The sequence below is a fragment of the Lycorma delicatula genome, chromosome 1 (assembly GCF_047948215.1).
Source record: "Lycorma delicatula isolate Av1 chromosome 1, ASM4794821v1, whole genome shotgun sequence".
NCBI lineage: Eukaryota > Metazoa > Arthropoda > Insecta > Hemiptera > Fulgoridae > Lycorma > Lycorma delicatula.
The window spans coordinates 203,826,680-203,847,999 of NC_134455.1; the positions used below are offsets into that span (position 1 = coordinate 203,826,680).

Below are 21,320 nucleotides of genomic sequence, written 5' to 3' on the forward strand. Positions count from 1 at the left end.
AAATGAAATTGATTTAAAGATATTTTTTTGGTTTTCCTGATATGTGGTTGGAGTAAGAGATTGTGTATGTGTTTGTGTTTATGTCTGTTCCCATTTTTCTCAAAAACTACTGGACCGATTTCGATACGAATTTTTGCATTACATTGCTATCACCTCAGAGCAGATTCTTAGATTAGTTTTACGGTTATAGGCCACCAGGGGGCGCTGTAGTAGATGTGTTTCTCTAAAACGGCTGGGCCGATTTTGATGTTTTTGCATTACACAAGCATCACCTCTTACTAGGTTCTTAGATCAGTTTTATGGTTATATGCCGCCAGGAGATTCTGCAGTAGATATGTTTCTACAAAACGGCTTTTGGATGTTTCTAAGTCTTCCTAACTCCAGGAAGGCTACATTATTATGTGGATTATTAAATAATTAGTGCTTGTCAACTACACTAAACTTCCATCCTCATCATCAGCCTATAAACGTCCCACTGCTGGGCAAAGCCTACTAATCTTTAAATAATAATAAATAAAAAATAAACTTAAAATTGTTAAAAAACCCACGAAAAAAAATGCGAATAATTAAATAACCGTATTTTTACCTTATAATCCTCTGTGACATTGTGATATTGTTTTTATCAATCGTTCTGCTTGATTATGATGATAACTAAAGCTTATCTATGGGGTCTACGTTCACGCATGACGCCGGTCAATCAAAATCTTAAATTTTATTGCCTTAAAAACAATACCTCAATGTCACAGAGGATTATAAGGAAAAAATATAGTTATTTAATTGTATTACGTTTTATGAGGTTTTTCATCGTGGGTTTTTTAAAAATTTAATTTTATTAATTTGTTATAAGTATTATGTCAATATCTCTTATAAATTTAATTTTTTTACATGAATAAGTTAAATTTTAATATCAAGCAACTGAGTAAACTGTATACTTATTCGATTATGTTCCTTAATCATTCGTTTACAGTATACTCATCAATCACACATTTCTAAGTTGACTTGAATAAATTATTAAAAAAATTTCAGAAACATTTTTTAAAATGTTAAAATATCATTGACGATTTTAACTCGTTACATTAAACATTTTATTGATGAAATATTCCTTATACCTGAAATATCCAGTTTTCACTGGAAATTACTAAAGTAGAAAAAATAACAAATCTTATAACAAATATTATAACAAATCAAATAACAATTCTAATACGATGGCACCAAGTATCGCGACGATGATAGAAAGAATCATTGATTCCAAAATCGAGTCGACTCATCAGACACAACAAAGTAAACATGAGAAGGCTCATTCCCGGACTGACTTTGTTGACATAAGATCCGTACCAGCGCAGTTTAAAAAACCGGCAAAACCTTCGATTATAAGCCATCAATAGACGTAATGAAGACAAGTCTTGATTTATCTGACAAAGACCAAAAGATCACTCCGACGACGAGTCATAAAGCTAAGGATACTGTGACAAGAGTACAGGAAAAATCTGAGTCAACCAAAATGGAGGTGCAAGCAATTATTGAAAAAGCACCAGACACAGACGATAATAAAACTGTACGTACAGAGGCTCCAAAAGCTCAGAGAACAACTGGGGCGAGAGCATCTGTATCAGCCGGCCCAAGCACAGCCTTAGACATTGAATCAAGTTCATCAGCCGCCAAAAGTGCATCGCTTGCGAGTTTAGATTTAGTCGCAACGACGCTCACAGCACCAATGAAGCTTTCATTACCTGATGTAAGCCGGCGAACGTCATTGGCATCAGAAAGAGAAGACGATGCCATGTCCGAAGCCTCAGACACACTGTCATCGGAAGTTGAGGCCGTTCGCAGAATTGAAAAACGCAAGAAAGGATGGCCGAAAGGAAAGCCTGGACGGTAATTTTTGGATTTGAAATTATAGAAGAATGTGAAATTTTGAACATTTTTTCATGAGAATGTGAATTAGTGAACCCTTTTTTTTATTTTATTTTTTTGAAGTGGGATGGGGCTAATGACCAAAATAGTCGATGCCCCTAAAAATCTCAAAAAAAAAAAACAAATCTTATTTTCAACGTGTTTTGTGTATCCTTAAATATGTAATCTTCTGCAAGATTACTGAACAATTGAAAAAAAAAAAAAAATTCCGTATGAAATTGGTGATCTACATTCCGTTAGAGAATTAAAATATTATATATCATGTTATAAACTAATTAACATGAATTAGCATTTTATAAATACAATTGAATAGTTTCAGACAAAAATAATAAATAACGGTACTTCTAATTCCAAACAATCACTGCAAGAAAATAAGCCAACCTCTCTTTAATTAGAAGGCTGTTTTTTGGTCAGTATCAAATTTTCGTAATGTAGTAAGTTTCTTAACTTCGAGTATAACAATTTCAATAAAATTACTGCAAAAATTGTTCAAAACGTTTTACGGATGAGAGTAAAGAATTCTAGTTCATTTTAATACATTTAAGCAATTTTTAAGTACTCAAGATGTATAAGCAAAGTTATTTGTGATGTAATGTTACTGTAAATTTCAAAGTATTAAATCCATAGAATTCTATTTACATAAATAATTTTAATAACCACTTTAATTAATATACTTTACAACAAATTCTAACTTCCAATTATTATTATACCTTGTTCTAATTGAATCCTTTTGTATTTATTAATATGTTAAATGGATTTTCAAAGTTCTCTATAACTGTACCACTGAGGTGAGTAAATCTTAATTTTTCCAGTATAATTATCTATAGATTGATAATTAAGTAACATAATAAAGCCTATTCAATAATCTACTATACCAAACATGGTTATTATGAGTGATAGATTGAAAAATGGTATTTGGAAACTGAGTATTACTTTAAAAAAAAACCGTAATGAAAACACACCAAAAGAAATCAAATAAAAATATAACATGCACTCCTTTTATTCACATAAAAACAGTAAAATTACAAGTTTTACCCTTTTTCCTTTTATTTCATTCCCCTTACATTTTATTTCCCTGAACGCCGTTATTTTTGCTTCATAAAAAAGTTTTAAAACATGTTGCTACATTATTTTACTATTATTCGAACACATTTTTTGTTTTTATTCATCAAAAAAGGAAAAATATATTGCTAAAAAATCAATATTTTTACACCTAAAAACCGATATAATGTGTAAGAGTACTTAACAATGAAATTATAATTTAGAAAAAGAAAGCAAACATTTCTCGTTTAATTAATTTAGTTAAAAGGTGATCGATCTACTATTATTTAAATTATTTCAATTATTCTACTATTATCATTGTTTTTAAATTATTATTTCATCGTTATAAACTTCTGTACAATGGTTTTTATTGTTGGACATCTCAGTAGTTTTCTTATAAATAAATCGCTTCCAGAAAACCATAAAAATTGAACAGTTTTACTAAACTTAACCTATTGAATTTAAAATAAAAGTTTTATTATAATACGTTAATGAAAATTAAAGTAAATTGAAACATCAGATCTTCTTTTATTACGAAGACTTCATAATAAAAGACGACAGTTTGATTTTCTGTTTCTTTCTAAAGTTTAGTCATTTAAAATCCTCAGTATAAATTGTATGAAAATTATCTTTTGTCTTTTTTTTTATTTAATTCTCCTTTTATTACAAAAATTTTCTATCTTTTCTATTAGGGCTTTTTCAAGTCGGTAGAGTAAATATTACCTAATTTTTTAATTATTTTCATTGAATTTTTTAGATCCAATATAAAAAATTAATTAAATAATTTTGGTACAAATCCAAATAATATACAAAAGTGTTTTTAATTAATTTATTGGTGTTCGTATACACTGCAAACACAGCTGTTAGAAAAAGTTGGAAATATCACAAACTGGTTGTGACTAGTCGATAGAAATTTAAGTTGTACACGTGTACAAAAATAATATTTTATATAAAGCTTAAAATTTTACCGACCATCTTGGATCCGTCATATTAAATCAAACACAGATTTTTAAGAATCATTACGGTCTTGCGATATTTAATTTTCAAACAGAATTCGTTGGTAGAGATATTCTACCAACGAATTCTAGAGATTTTTGTAGAGTTTTTTTTTGCGTTTCACCCTAATATTGCATTTAATGAAGTACTTAATAAAGCTGCACAAACGATTCAACATTTTATTCAATAACTTAACAATATTGCAGACAGTTACAGATAATATGTAAAATTGAATAGTATATATTAAAGACTAATTAATGTTTGTTTCAGACATTATTAAAAATGGCAAAAATATCAGTTATTTTTATTAAATAATGTACTTTTTAAATAATTTTTTTTTAAGATTGTTGTTAATTATTTATTGAAAATTATGTTGTAGTAGATAAAGTAGTAAAATCTAATTTTTTTCTAAGTTTATTTTTTTAATTTAATGAAATTTATATTTTCTAAATATCTTTATGGGGCGAAACTCAAAGAATAACTATGATATCGAGTACGTCCTTTTTTTAAGAGATATTTTAAATATTTTCATGAGAGAAAAGAATACCAGTACTAATGAATACTTATGTGTGCACTCACACACAAGTACGTTTTCGAGAGAGAAAAATGGTTTGAAGAAACATTAAGTATAACATTATAACTAATGTGAAGACAAAATCTCTCATAAATGTGTAAAAAATAGAAGATTTACTGGAAATATTTGTTGATGATTTAACTGTTCATACATTTAAACATTATTTTAGAATCTTTTCAATCCATAGGATTCTTAAAAATAATTATTTACACCCTTTTAAATTATAAGTTGTGCAAGAACTTTCACAGGGTGGTATCGATTACCAAGTCGAGTACTACAATTTTATGATGCTAAAATTTGATACAAATCTTTGAATTCATACATTTAGATGGCTTCATCTTTTACTACTTCTTTTATGTTGTTTGTGATGAAAATATTTTATTTTAAACGGCACGTTAAACGTAACTATACCTTTAACGAGTTACAGAGGATCATAATAAGTATTCTCAAAAGAAAAAAAGAAAAATTTTGGGCTAGAATTATCGATCAAATAGTAGGGTCTTTCAATTTAAATGACTATTTTACACTTTCTGCTTATCGTGATATCTAATTACGAAAATTCTACCGGAGATTTAAAACAATGTTGGAGAAATATCGAATTATTATGATTTCAGCAAGACAGCGACCACCTACCTAACTAATCGTCTACTGGTACAGCAAATGTTAAATGATACTTCTCCAAATCTATTTCTTGCCAGATCGACTCTTACTGAATTATTTATTCTGGGGGCGACATAAAATTTATTTATGAAACTAAATCCTAGACCAATAACGACTCAAATAGTAATTTTTTTAACAAAATTTTATCTCCAAAGTTGTCTTTATCATATTTTAAAATTATTTTATTATTTAATAAAATAACGAGTCTGGGGAATATTATAATCATAGAAACAAAGTATTTATGCAGTATATTATGAACTTCGAAGAACCACTCGGTGCTAGGGCCTCAATATTTTTTATTATAAAGGTTCCCGTTAGAAATACGTTTATAAAGTTGAAAAAAAAAAATTAGCGACACATATAAAATCATTTTATCATAACGGTTAAAAAGGAACTGTGGAGAAAAGACAGTCTTCTTTCTTTGATTTTAAGCTAAAAGTTTAAAAAAATTGTGATGTACAATCCTAAGAGGTGGTGGTTGATGGAATGACAAAGGAAGGAAAGGAAAATGTCAACACAGTAAACAGGGATTTTGTTTGTTATTTGAACTGTTATCAGTATCAATAATAAAAAAATTAGATGTGTAATTTGTTTGTATTTATTAATATCAGTACGGTTTTTATACTTTAGTAAAATAAAATAAACTTTTAAATTATAAAATGAAATTTGTTCCAAGGTTAACCTAAATACATACATCGTTTGGGAAGTTCTTACTAGAATATGTACGAAGGGTATCTCTAAAGTAAAGACCGCTGGGAAATTTCTCTCCTTAAGGTTGACGAACCTGTCTTGTTCATGGTCACACTAGTAATGTACACCCTGCATTGTTGTCTGTAAGTTGTCGCGTTCTATCATTCATTTCAACTCGTTCTATCATGTCGCGTTCAATTATTAATTCTGAATAGAATTAATGTGCACGATGAAGAACGTTCCGGGAGGCCCTAGATAATCACCGAGGAGTTGTTGAAATGCGTCCATTATGAAATCAGAAAGGATCGTCACTCAACGATTTCCGACCTGGCCCTTCTTTTTCTGTTCTCAGCTGTTCTCAGTCGCATTGTTCATGACCATTTAGGCTTCAGAAAGGTTTGTGCATGTTAGGTGCCACAGGTCTTAACGGAACGTCACAAAAAAATCCGAATGGGTCTGCTTTGAAATTTTTGATGCGCTACACAGAAAAAGGTGATGAATTCCTTAATTCAGTTGTTATCGGCGATGAAACATGGATTTCGTATTACATGCCAGAGAGAAAACGATAGTAAAGTGAATGGAGTCATTCTCAATCACCAACTAGACTGACAAAGGTCAAGCCACAGTCATTTGGACGCAAACTGATGGTCACAGTCTTTTGGAATCGGTTTGGCATACTGCTGATGATTTAATGTAACGTGGAACGTAGCATTAAACTCTAAATAAATTACGGCGCGCCATTCAAAATCGGCGACGTGGGCGGCTGACCGACGGCGTCGTCCTGCTGCACGATAATGCACGTCCGCGTGTCGCGGATCCGACACGTGATTTATTGACAACATTTGGATGGGAAATTTACGATCACCCATCATATAGTCCGAATTTAACTGCTAGTGATTACTATTTGCTTGCGGAATTGAAAGAATTTTTGAGCGATAAGCAATTAGCGGTGACGATGAACTTAAAAATGCTGTTAATCAGTGGCTAAATGGACTGGCGGCAGAAGAATAAGATCAGAGTATATTGAAGCTAGTGTATTGCTACGATAAATGTCTTAATTCATGTGGCGATTATATAGAGAAAGAGTGTAAGGTATGAAGTTTAAGAGAAATTAAAAATATTTGTGAAATTTTCAGAATAAAGTTGTTTACAATGAAACGGTCTTTACTTTTGAGGTAACCTCTCATATATTAATAATTTCTGCGTACTTGAGATACAATAATATATCTTTGGAAAGAAAATATAGTTTTTATCAGATCATAAGGACTACAAACTTTGGAATATGGTACAAAGCAATCAGATCACAATATCAATCATTAGTACCCTCATTACAAGAAAACCACAAAACTTCATTTAAGAGCCAAAGAGCTCAAGTCGACAACTGCAGCGTTCATTCTTTTCTTTTTCTTCTTGTACACACTTTCAGTGATTTTATTTTTATTTATTATTATTTTTACTCAGTAATTTAATGTATAATTAATTAAAACATCTAATAAATTGCATAATGATAACGAGTAATTACATAAGTAGTTTTTATACATTTGAATACTTGCTAACATTTTTTGAATTTTCTGTAACAACAGATTAATGTTTTATAACATTTAGTTTTGTTAGACCGTCGGATGGAAGTAGAACAAATTACGATTGAATAATTCTTTACAAGTTTTTCTAACGTCCAGTGGTAGTTTCGAAGCCACATCAATATAATTCGGAACGATGTGGTAAGGTCAGTCTGTACCACTAAAAGTCTAGATACAGAATTTTCAAGATACCGATTCAGCATTAAAAAAAAACATTTCTGGTAAACAAAGGGATGTACGTATGCCTGAAAACATAGAATCCATAAGATGTACAACGGTAGAAAGCCTCTAACTCTCTGACCTTATATTAGGTGGACTCTACTGTTTGAAGGATTGCTCAAAAAGATTTACAATTACATCCGTTTAAAATTCAGGTAGTGAAGGCATTAAACAACGCCATAAAGAACTACTACGCGGTACTAAGTCATTGTACGATGTGAAGCAACATTCTTCATATAATCGGTCCATATTTATTTAAGAAAATTATGGGAATTTTGTTACCGTCACGTCTGAATGATTGAATAATTATTGTCTCAACATTTTATTTTAATAAAACAAAATAAATCTTTTTTAAAATTTTATAACTTAATGAGATAACATTTTGATCATTATTGTAGTATTAAATTTGTGTTTGTAAGATAAAAATGATAATAATTATTAACAGCAATATCTGAAATAGAATTAATTGAAAAGCCCTATTTACTACAAAAATTTCCATTAATAGCAGGTGCTCTTACATATCAGATTATTATTTATCTTCTAACATTTATAAATATTAGTTATACACAGAGTATATCACGAAGTTCTCCCGGAGCTTTCATAACCTACTCTACTTGTGAAAATAATGGAAAAGGTTTATATAAACATATGTCCTACAATGCTTCGTTTGCGGGTTACGGCTAGTGATAGATTTTACTCGGATTTCAGCTATCCTGATGAAATGACGTCGTATGGAATTTTTAGAACGTTAATTAAGGAGCAAACTTAGTGATTTCTTATGTTTTTGACATGAAAGATTTAATAAAATACGGTTCTGGGATCCAGAACAAACGTAAATTACACAAAGAGAAATTACACAACGGTTGAAAAAATAAATAAACAAAAATTACTTAGATAATAATTGTTTTATTAATGACAGAAGTACAATAAATTATTTGAAAAATTATTATTTCAAAGTTGCCAATAAAATAACAGCTGATCAACAATGCGCAATACTGTATTAGTATTTAAATCATTCTGTACAAGTATATCAGGTACTGTGAACTGTGCTGTCATTAGCGAAGATTTTCTGTGAAGTTTAGTTTGAACGTGATCAGTTTGCTATTGAAGTAATGCCGTACTTATTTACTACAGAGGAATACGCTGATATGGTATTCATTTTGAGTATGTGTAATGGTAATGGTACAGTTGCTGCAGTAAAATATTAAATACTTTTCCGAATCGCAGGATTTCAGATTCCAAAATAATTAGCACGACTTTTCACAATCTTCGGAAAACAGATTAACGCCCTATTACTCGTACCAGCTACGAACAGTCTGTCCAACACTACGCTGTTATCGATAAAATTATTATCAATGCAGTTCAGCGCAGTCCAGGCGTCAGTACATGGTGTATTTCTAAGCGGATCGTAGTTTTGCGTTCAGTGGTTTGGTGGGAACTTAAACAAAACAAGTTTCGTCCTTATCATAAACAGTCAGATCAACAACTAACCTAGGATACGGTTCGCTTCACTTGGAGTTCAGCTACTGGTGAAATACAAATCGGCAATTCTATCAGAATGTTTTGTTTACCGACGAGGCAAATTTCATTCAAGATGGCGTCAAAAACTTACTCAATAACCGTACATGGGCAAAAGTAAATCCTCCTCAAACGATGGAAAGAAATTTTCAACGCAGATTTACCGTTAATGTATTGACGGCCTTCTTACAATCAACTGTTTTTTTAGGGCATATGTTTATATGAACCTTTTCAATTATTTTCACAAGTAGAATAGGTTATGATAGTCCCGGGAGAACTTCGTGATATATTCTGCATAAATTGAATTATTTTTTTAAAGCTATATAAATTAATTTTTTTTTTTTAATATTTAGTTTAAAGAATAAAGTTATTTTGTCTTTACTAAGTGATAATTTATTACTTTATTTCTACTTTAATTATTTATTTCATTTCCTTTACTCCAGTTTTCTTGTTTTTCATTCGTTTAGTAATCCTAATATTGAAATGAATATTGTAGTTGATAAAATTATTCATTTAGTTATGTTTATTATTTTTGCTGGGAATGTTGATAAACCTATTGAAATTTTTAATATCAAAAATGAAAAAGATGACTGGAATTAAGAAAAAATACTTGACAAGTGATTTTTTCGTTGATGATATTTTGAATATCATCTGCATTTGAATTGTAAACATTTTCTCGTATTATTTTTTCTAAATCGTTGTAATTAAAAATAAATTATGATGATAATTGTTAATGTTATTCTGTTTATTAAAATTTTAATTATCTTTTACATCAGAACAAAATTTTTTAATACTTTTTTTTGTCAATTTTAAATACTTATTAAAAATCTAAAATGCGTTAATAAATAAATATTGGTATTATAACTAAAAATATACTTAAATTAAAAAAGCTTGTATATAATTATTTTTTTTTTTGTTGTAATGATTAAATTATTCAAGTGTGCAAATTATATATTTCTTTATTAAATACCAACACTGAAAGGTATACTAGATGCTGTTTATGACAACTCTTCTTGTTAAAATTCAAAATAGAAAGAAACCTACTAAAATAAAACAGAAAAGAACACAAGAAAACAGTGAAAATTAAAATGAAATACCCTAAACACTTTAAGCTATAATTTATTGTGTTTTTATTATTAAATTCCTCGTACTCTTTTAACTTTATTTTGAAAATATTATTCAATTTGGGCATTAGAGATATTACATTTTTTTAACTAACACTGGGCAGTATAAACAACTGGTATAATACATTTCTGTGTCATGATTGCATATTGTTATGAAAATAATCCTTTATGTAATTACATCAAAGTATACAAGCGTTAAATTAAAAAAAAAAAAAAGTATACATTATACTGAAATGCTAAATATGTTACCGTGAACTAATATAAACGTATATTCCATAATATTATTTTAACAATTTTGTTTGGAAAATTCGTACTCGGATTAATAAGTATTGATCCTGTATATAAGAGCACCTATACCTACCCTACATATATGAAAAATAGATTTTATTATTTTAACATCTTCAAAAAATTTTAACGCACTTTTATAATTAAATATTCTTTCAAACTTATTAACATCAACCTGAATCACTCAGTCTTCCTCCGAGTATCAAATCTTATCTGTTATTAGTTGAAATTTTATGTCAAATTATATTCGAAAAAATTGAATTCTCTTTTCGATTTTCATAACAAAATAAATATCAAAATAAAATAGAAATAGAATACAAAATAAAATAAAATAGAAAGTACAAAATAAAATAAACAAATATGTGTATTTTACGTGAAAGTATACATGAGTTAAAATTTAAAAAATCATTCTTCTTTCTTATAGCTGCTTCTTATCCTTCTTGAAGACAGTTATTTAAGAATATATAATTCCACTTCAGTCGTATTAAAATACTAAATGAGTAAATATTAAACTATCAACCTAAATTATGTAAACTTAAAATGAATCAATTGTTGTAATAATGTTTTTAATAAATATAAAATAATTAGAATGTAAAATTACAACGTAGTCTTCAATAATAACTAAAATATTAAATATAAAAATGTAATAATTAAACTACAACTTAACCTTAAAAGATTTGTACTTTCCTTTAAAGTAAACGGCACATATAATACAAGGAGTCTAATTATTGAATATAAGGCAATTATTTTATAATTTTTATTTACTTTTAACTCAGATAAATGCATCCTAGGATTCAAAAGAAAAATCATAAAAAGGGAGCAAGTATAATGTTTTCTTCTTTTTTTGGTAGTATATTCAGAGAAAGTATACTGGTCAACTTAAATTATTTACTAATTCCTTTATTATTATTAGTTACTAACTGTAAATTAAGGATAATTTGTAAATTATTAATAATTTGGTGAATTCATAAATATTGCTAATATATTATTGCTAACAAATTGCATCTATTAATGCAAATTCTAATCTTACAAACTGATATAAAGCTCTTATTAGTTCTGACTAGATTATATATTCAATAGGTACTACGAACATTTTTATATTTAATAAACTATACGGCTACTATTTGAGTGCGTTGACATAAAATGCCCTTGACAGCTGGGTGGAACCATTTTAAATATTTAGTGGCCTCGTTAGGATTTCTTTAACCATTATTTTTTGTTCAACTGTATTATTAACATTTATTCTACTAATATCTACTTAATTTAAAATAAGTTACTCATTTCTTAACTTTATGTGTAAATTGCAATAATTTTATATGACAAATATCACTAAAATGCATAACCTATTTTAATTTGTAACCGTTTGTAACCATTTAAAATAAGACTATAGCTACTATAATGTTTATTTCAAATTTTCCACCTTTACCTATAATTTAAATAATTTTAAGATAAAAATAGTGAAATACATCTATGTCAGGCTCTTAACTAAAAACCTTGCCTAAAAACTATAATCTATGCCAAGTAAAAACCTGTCAAAATTATTTGAATTACAAATAGAGTATTTAAATTAACTGTTTCCGTCAAGAAAGTTTTATTAACTTTGTCTTTTGGAACCCGTAATGATTTTCTACAATAATTATATTTACAAGTCAAGTTATTATAGAGTTTACTATAGAGTTTGTTTTAATATAAAACAAAGATGATAGACTACAGTTTGAATTGTTTGTGGTATTTTTAAATTCTTTATCTTTTTAAAAAATAGAAAGAATAAGAATGTATAAGAATAATTGTTTGTATAGCTAATTATTAAAAAAGTTATAATAAGCGATTATAACTGCTTATGTAGTTTAAAATTTGTCTTTTTTCATACTATCAAAACTAGAATATTATCTACAAAAATACTGTACAAACTATTATCAAATATTAGAAAAGAAATAATGTTTGACTGCAGTAATCAGTCGTGTAAGTACGGGAAATACCTAAAAAAGGATTTGTGGAAAATAATATTGAGCAGCATTTACGAAATTTTTCATTGTTACGTCAGAAAAAATTATGTTGAATTTACTAACTTTGTACTAAAATACACAATTTTCTCAACTTTTGTGCCTCAAACGTTATAAATTACTTTTAATCCCACTTTCTTTGTAATATTTTTATCGCATTCAAAACTGATTTTAAAGTAAATTTGTTTTATTAATTATACAAGTATATATGCTTTTTATTTAGGTAAATATATTATTATTTTTAAACTATTTTAATTCTTTAATGTAATTTACTCGTATTTATATTAGTTTTATTACTTAGATACGATACCTATTTCTTAAAAACACGTTTTATAATTATTACATTTCATTTTCAAGAAATCAAATTATCGCTGTTATTAAAAATAAAAATATTAGTTCTTAATTTTTTAATGATGCTTAGTTTTTTGCATTATTATTCATTAAATAAATATTCTGTATAACTTACATTATGCAGATTTATTACCTGCTATTTCATAACATATGCTCCGATAAAACGTTTTAATAACTCTGTTACTTTTCTATTACTCTTGTATAAAAATATTAAATATTTGGAACCACATTTATAAATTAAATACAAAATGTAAATTTCTATCAGTACACCAAAAAAACTTTTACAACTCCTGCTTCTTTATGTAAAAATAGAAAGTTAATATTCATAAACAATAATTAAAACAGACAAACACTGATATGTATTGGGCTTGAATAAACGAAATGTATTATAACCCTAACCGCTATCGATTCAAAATCAGGAAAAAATACATTGTATATTAATAAAAAACTAATTATTACAACAAATTGTTAACAATCATTCAATAGACTATAAATAATGCTTTCCATTTCGTTTAAAAATTATGAATTAAGGTTTTTGCAATTTCATATTTCTACCTGAGAATCAATTACACTAAATATTAGCCCTTTATATTTTCTCTAAGATCAAATATTTACATGATAACTATGATCATCCCTTTATTCGTATGTACAAAAAAAAAAAAATTGTAAAATATGCTGTTACTTTACTTAGGTGTTTTGAGCCTGATAATTTAAATATTCCATAACATTTCTTTGATGCGGTTTACATAACAAGATAAAAAAAAATACATAAACGTCATCAAATAATAAAAAGTAAACAAAAAACTTATATAAATGATGTACAATTTTCGCTTTATAAAATGTAGCTTACATTCTTTCATGTTAGTAGTGAACACCTGATACTTTATTTAAAAATACATTGACTGCTTCTTTTTTAAAATTCTATCTACAGTTTAAAATACTTATCTGATGTTCCCTTCTCTCGAAATATGAAATACGTATTATCCACAGACGAAATATAGCAGAAAATTGTCATTTCATACGTTCTAGGTGAGTCAAATGTTTGAATATTGTGTAGTTAAGCATGTAGAAAGTATTAAAAATCTTTGAAATTATAAATGTTTGTCTCTCGGAAACCTTGTGTGATGGGGGAAAAACCGTTATCATATTTAAATTCAGGAGAAAAATTAATATCAGAGTCACATACTTTTCTTCCCGAGACAAAAAAAAAATCTTTTTTGTTCCCCAATGTTATTAGTGCTACTGTAAATGCTTTAGAAGTTCTATACTGCGAATGGAAGCATCATCATTTAAAAAGCACTGTGATATGTGAAAAATAGGAATATCGATAATTTTTTTTTTATTTTTATAAATATTGAGAAAACTGATGCAGTTTTACTGTAGTTAACTGTACACATAACTAATTAATACAAACATTAAAGAAATATTTTAAATTTACCAAGTTTTAAAATCCAGTATTTCTTGTGATAAATTGTCATTAAGAGAAAAAATACAATTCAGAAATCAATTATGATCACTGTGAATATTTTGAAAATATGATTTTCTAAAATCAAAATTTAACAAATATGCATTCTGATAACAAAAATAGAATACGACTAGATATTTAGGAATTAATAAGATTCATTTGAATATACTATAATTATGCAAATTGTTTCAGTAGAATAATCTCATGTACAACAGAAAGAGATTTTTACTGGTCCAAAATTTAAACGAAGTAAGCGGCCTGCCTCGAGACACAAGGCGCGTCCAAAAATAATAACTTTGTAACGCTCAAAGAAAATAAGATCCTTGCCAAGCCTGCAGGGATTAAATTATGAAATAGCGTATATCCCTTAAAATATAGCAATTAATTTTATTTGAATCAACTAACGCGAATAATTACTACTGTATTTTAAACGAGATAAGTCGACAGCTCCCTAAAAATCAGTATGTTATAAAACGTCAGTTCAAAGGGGAGTTCATTATTTAAATTCCGAATCAAATATTTAAACACTCCAACACCTCCCAAGAGACTACACCTAATTACAATAATGTGGCTATGATTCTTACGTACTAATATGTTAATTCGTATTTAGTACAGCGTGCTAAGTAGTTTTATAGCTTACATCGGAAACTAGTTTTATTTATTTATTCTTAAGAATTTTAGTACTTATTGTCTGAAGTGAAAGTATTTAAAATAATCTAGAAATAGATCTATTGACACAGCTTAATATTTACCCATTAAGTGAGAAGCTACAGCAAGAGGCATGACAAATATACCGACAAGCCAATCAGCGACGGCTAATGACATGACAAAACAATTGGTAACTGTACGCAATCGACGAGTTGTTGCTACAGCTCCAATACCTCCCAATACACTCCAACACCTCCCAAGAGACTACACCTAATTACAATAATGTGGCTATGATTCTTACGTACTAATATGTTAATTCGTATTTAGTACAGCGTGCTAAGTAGTTTTATAGCTTACATCGGAAACTAGTTTTATTTATTTATTCTTAAGAATTTTAGTACTTATTGTCTGAAGTGAAAGTATTTAAAATAATCTAGAAATAGATCTATTGACACAGCTTAATATTTACCCATTAAGTGAGAAGCTACAGCAAGAGGCATGACAAATATACCGACAAGCCAATCAGCGACGGCTAATGACATGACAAAACAATTGGTAACTGTACGCAATCGACGAGTTGTTGCTACAGCTCCAATTATAAGCGCGTTGCCGACCTGAAACAAAAATACAAAAAACTTTCTGAATAAAGGTAAAAGATTTATACGAATACATTAATTAAAGTTAAACGGCGATGTGTGTAGCCATTAATAACTGTATATGTGATTTAATACCCACAGTCACAAGTAAAATCTTTCAGAAATGAATTTTCATAAATACATTGTAGCCTGGAATTTATTCATTAGTACTTAATATTAATTTGTTAATGAAGTTTATTGGGAATATTGCTGTTATTTTGTGCTTCAGAAAGATATATTTGGAAAATCTCTTTAAATCTTACAATTAATGTAATGAGATAAGTCACACAAAAAAAATTTTAAAGAATACTTTGCGATTAGCCTTCAACAAGAAATTTTGCCATAAATTATTCGAAGCAAAACCATTTAAGGATACATTTATAATGTAATATAATTTAAAAATTTGTCTTCGAATTTATTTTAATTAGTGATATTTTTTTTTTTTTTTTTACAAAAATGATTATTTAGAAGCAAGTATGGCTTTGTCTACGTGGAACTCTATGGACAATTCCATCTTCAACTCTAAGAAAAAAAAATTAAATCAAAACACATTCTGTTAAGCTTAAATTTTCATTCGATCATTTTCCTACTACATGAAGTTTCTTTTTACTTTAACGTAAGATATTTTTTCTGCATACAACTCTATGCCTAAGCATATTTATGTTGAGCTGATGTTTTTTTTGTAAACCATTTATATACTAGATCTTAACAAAAGAGATGTGATGAAGAAAATGTATTACAAACTTACTTTTAAATAGTATTCTTAATAGTATTTCGTATCTTACTGAATTCATTTTGTACAATTCGTTGTAGAATAAAAACGATATCTCTCGTATTAAAATGGGATCTCTATAAATAAAATGGAATCGACAAAGCTAAACCACATCGTTACTCGATTTATTTTCAATGGGAAACATACGTTACTTTAACCATACTCGACCGTTCCACCAAAAGAGATTGAAGCATCTAAAAAATATAATTTTATCTACCTACGCTCAGAGCTTTTTAATGAATTACTAATTTTCATTTTTATCCTTTAGTCGAATAGTTTAAATTTCATACATAGCCGGATTAGATGAGTTCTTTCCTTAACACTGCTTCAGTACATTTTTAAACTTCAAGAAGATAGCTTTATATTAGAAATGCACTCACGGAAAATATTCTTTTTACTCATGTAATTTAGATTGTTCGGCATTCCGTGTGTTTTAAATAGAGCTGGAGCGAGCTATTAGAAAAAGACTGAGCTAATAAAAAAGATTGGCCCAAGCAAGTATACACGATCTTCATGCAATCTGAAGTTAGCAGAAGTGACAAAATCTGTGTAAGCTCGGAGTTGATGTTTGAATCTAATTTTTTCCCATATTTATAAGTTACGTTTCCAAATGAAAATATAAAATATATACAAGAATTTTAAAGACATATACATACAAAAACTTTACATGTCCAAGCAGCTCAATTATTTTCAAATAAGAGTATAACTTGCTTTGAAATCTCTTTCGGAGGATTGGTCAACTACGGTCAAAGTCCCGTTTGTTTGCGATTGAAAATAAATCGAGTAACGTTGTCGGTTACTTGGTAGATTCCATTTTTTCTATGGGGATCCCATTTTAATACAAGCCATACTGTTTTAATATTAAGAATATTATTTAAAAGTAAGTTGTGATACATTTTGTTCATCATATCTCTTTCGTTGAGATCTAGTACATAAATAAATGATTTGAAAAAAAGCGTAGAGCTGTATGTAGATAAAAATGTATTTTACTGAGATATAAAAGAAACTTCATGTAGTAGGAAAATGATCGAATGAAAGTTTAAGCTTGACAGAGTGTATTTTGCTTTCATTTTTTATGCATAGAGCTGATGATGGAATTGTCCATAGAGTTCCATGTAGATAAAGTCATACTTGCTCCTAAATAAATGTTTTGTAAAAAAACGAAAGATGATCACTAATTTTGAAAATAAATACGGAGAAAAATTTCTGTTTTGAAAAAGCGTGGTTGTGTGCGTGAACAATGTTCAATAGAAATAGATCATACATAACCGACCGGGTTGGTGTAGTGGTGAATGCGTCTTCCCAAATCAGATGATTTAAAAGCCGAGAGTTCCAGCGTTTAATTCCTTGTAAAGTCAGTTATTTTTAAACGGATTTGAATACTAGATCGTGGATACCGAGTGTTTTTTGGTGGTTGGGTTTCAGTTATCCATATATCTCAGGAATGGTCGAACTGAGATTGTACAAGACTACACTTCATTTACACTCATATATATCATCCTAATTCATCCTCTGAAGTATTAACTGAAAGGTAATTACCGGAGCCTAAACAGGAAAAAAAGAAATAGATCATACATGTGTTGAAGTAAGTAGACTTTTTCGTTCTCTGCTCTTCGGATTTTTCTTTTATATACGGGTTTTTGTTACATATACATCGTACGTAGGACTGGTTATTGAAGATAGGATTTTTTGGAACAGTATTTTCATATTTTTATTGAGTTTGGACATTCGACAGATTTTTTTAAAATTTTTTTAGTTCGAGCTTATTGCCTTGGCAAAAAGGTCTCTTGGCAATAAGGAAGGACGCTCGAGGCAGGTATCATCTGTGGAGGAGGAACTCCCCCCGGAGGCACTAGCAATACACTCACAATTGGGTGAGTCTATTATTGCACTGCAACACAATCTGGGCAGATATATGGAAAAATATGTTATAGAACATCTTAAGGGTTTGTGTGAACTGTATAAAAAATTTGGGTAATTATGCGAGATGTCGCCCCCGATAACTGGCATTAGCCAAGCCAGTCATACTGATGAGTTGAGAGTTAATGCCCTTGCTGGGGATTTGACAGATGCGGGATTGTTAGATCAACTGTCGTTGAGATGGCCATCGGCTTTACTTAGAAAGATGGCCATCGGCTTTACTTAGAAAGATGGCCATCGGCATAGGTTAGAAAGGTGAAGAATACTTTCCCTTCTAAAGCTATAGCTTTGCTGCAGCGCTAGACGGGAAAGTAATAAGCTGAAAAACTGATAAAAAGAGGCTGAAAATTAAAACTTTTCATGGAATACGAGTATATTTTCAGTTTAGATATTTTGATCTTAATAGTGTTTATTAATAATAAATAAAATTTATACAAGGTATATATAATGTAATAATAATTTACACAAATTACAATCTGTGAAAGTGTTGCTTAGAAATTAGACTTGATTAATACTAAACAATCGAATAGTAATCATTTTGTTGTAAATTTACAAGTGAAGAAAATAATTCTCCACAGCATTGTCACAGTTAATTTTTATACTGTCAGCTTCTTAGAAGCTTGATTAGTGTCGTTTGATTTAATCGATTTTGGTTCAAAGTTAAACTTGTACAAATCTTTCCTAATTAACAAACATTTCCCTTCACTGCGTATTCAGTTAAAAGGAAAGTCACGGATAACAAAATTAATGTTTAGTTGGGAAAAATTGTAGTAAAAGACTCACGACGGATGTTGAAAAATTTTTCAGGGAAAAGTATAAATGGATCCCCTGAAAATGTTATCAATCCCCTGTAAACGGATAAATGTCTATTTCCGACTAATAGTAGAATGGAATGTTTGAAGTTTAAACAAAAGTGGTTGACTGAATAATTAAAAAAATAAAATTGAAAAATTAGAGCTAGATATATTAGGAAATAGGTAAAATAGAAAGGAGAAAAAAATTGGTCACAGATAATTTTAGGATTAAAAAAAAACTAAAAAATGTAAATAAAGGAATAGGGATAATAATGAACAAAAAAAAGTATGATAAAGGGATTGTTATAGCAACAAGTAAAATAGGAGAATTTTTATAGTCATCATAGATTTAAATCCCAAGCCTACTACCTGAGTACATATCTACTCGTATATGCTAACCTCTTCAGCGGAGATGATGATATATGATCCGTGAAGGTATGTTATATGTAAAAGGAAATGAGAATCTGATAACCATAGCTGAATGAAATTTCATAAGAAATGTAAAAAGGGAAAATATTTGGAGAGTATAAACTACGTCAAAAAAAAAGAAGAAGAATTTAATTTTCATAATTTTACGTTTAGTGTAAACTGCTGATTTTGAATATCGTATTAAAGAAACATTAAGAAGAGAATATATGTAACAGGAGGTAGTGAGACTAAAAGATCTCATATTGTATCTCGCAGAACGAGTCTTCGCAAATCAGCTGATTTCGAAGTCGAAAGTTCCAAAGTTCAAGACCTAATAAAGGCAGTTACTTTTATACAGATTTGAATACTAGATCGTGGATACCGGTATTCTTTGGTGGTTGGGTTTCAATTAACCACACATCTCAGAAATGGTCGACCTGAGACTGTGCAAGACTACACATTACTTACATTCATACATATCATCCTCATTCCTCCTCTGAAGTAATACCTGACGGTGATTCCGGGAGGCTAAACAGGAAACAAAGATTGTATCACAGAGATTATATTATAGTTAGGCAGAGATTCTGAAACCTAACAGTGAACTGCGAAACTTACCCAGGAACTAAAGTTGATTCTGACAACATTTGAAAATTTTGTTTAAAGTTAAAGGATATAAAGAAAAAAATAGATAAAAGAAGGGGATTAAGTCGGATGGAGAATAATAGTATGGAGCTGCAATTTGAACAATTCATAGGTTCAACCCTACTCCTTTGGGGAAGAATTCGCCTTGTGACAATCCTGGTCACCACACCACCCCCTCCATTCCAAGACCTGAGAGAGCTAGAAGCATTTAAAAAATAAATTTCAGTTGAAAACGAAAGGATAAAAAGTTAAAAATGGAATACATTAGATAAAATAGAAGCTTTCGGTGAAAACTTTGGATAACAAAATTTGTACTAGAATCGATGGATGCACATAAAAGTATGAAAATTCCATAGATGATTAACACAAAAACTGTAGACAAATTGCAAATAAAATTATTATAAGTTAAAAAAAAAAATGAGCAAATAAAATTTATCTAATGTACAGCTGTAGTGAAATAAAGTTAATAAGAATACTGGAAAGTCAGATTTAACGAGTAGAAAGATAAGAGAAAATTTTGAGGAATGAGGTCAAAATATGTTGTTAGAGGTACAGGTGGAGATTTATTATTAAGATAAGAAAGAAAGAAAGAATAAAAACAGGTTGGAGGAGTATATAAATGTGTAAAATAATTATATATATGTATATATATTTAATTAACTAAGCATTTGGAACAGTTGGTATTAAAAAAATTGTATAAATTAAATTTCCGCTTACCAACAATTTAAAAAGTGTAAATCCTAGTACTCTAGGAGCTGTTACTTTGTCTTCAGGGATTTTATAAAAGATGTTAATTTAAATTCAAATCAATAATTGTTTTTAAATTAACTGTTATGTTCATAATAGTCGGTCGTCAAGAATAAAATTAATTTGTCCGTCAATAAGACAGTAACGTCATGTTTGTAAGATGTTTGCGACTATTAATATTTTAAATTGTTGGTAAGTGGAAATTTAATTTATACAATATATATATATATATATATATATTTTATTTTTGGGAAGACGAAAGGTATCAAAGTAATTTTATTCTGAGATCAGAATTCGATCTAGCTTTAAAATACACAGAAATGTACGAAATATT

The 21,320-nt window shown here is 28.8% G+C and overlaps 1 protein-coding gene across 1 annotated transcript in view; it reads right to left on the reverse strand.

Annotated features, from left to right (window-relative positions):
- Positions 1–21,320, reverse strand: part of LOC142318249 (putative G-protein coupled receptor No18) — a 318,921-nt gene that overhangs the window by 138,408 nt on the left and 159,193 nt on the right. Inside the window, exon 3 of the mRNA XM_075354813.1 lies at positions 15,538–15,682. Within this exon, the coding sequence (XP_075210928.1) occupies positions 15,538–15,682 (145 nt within the window). The remainder of the gene's footprint in view (positions 1–15,537; positions 15,683–21,320) is intronic.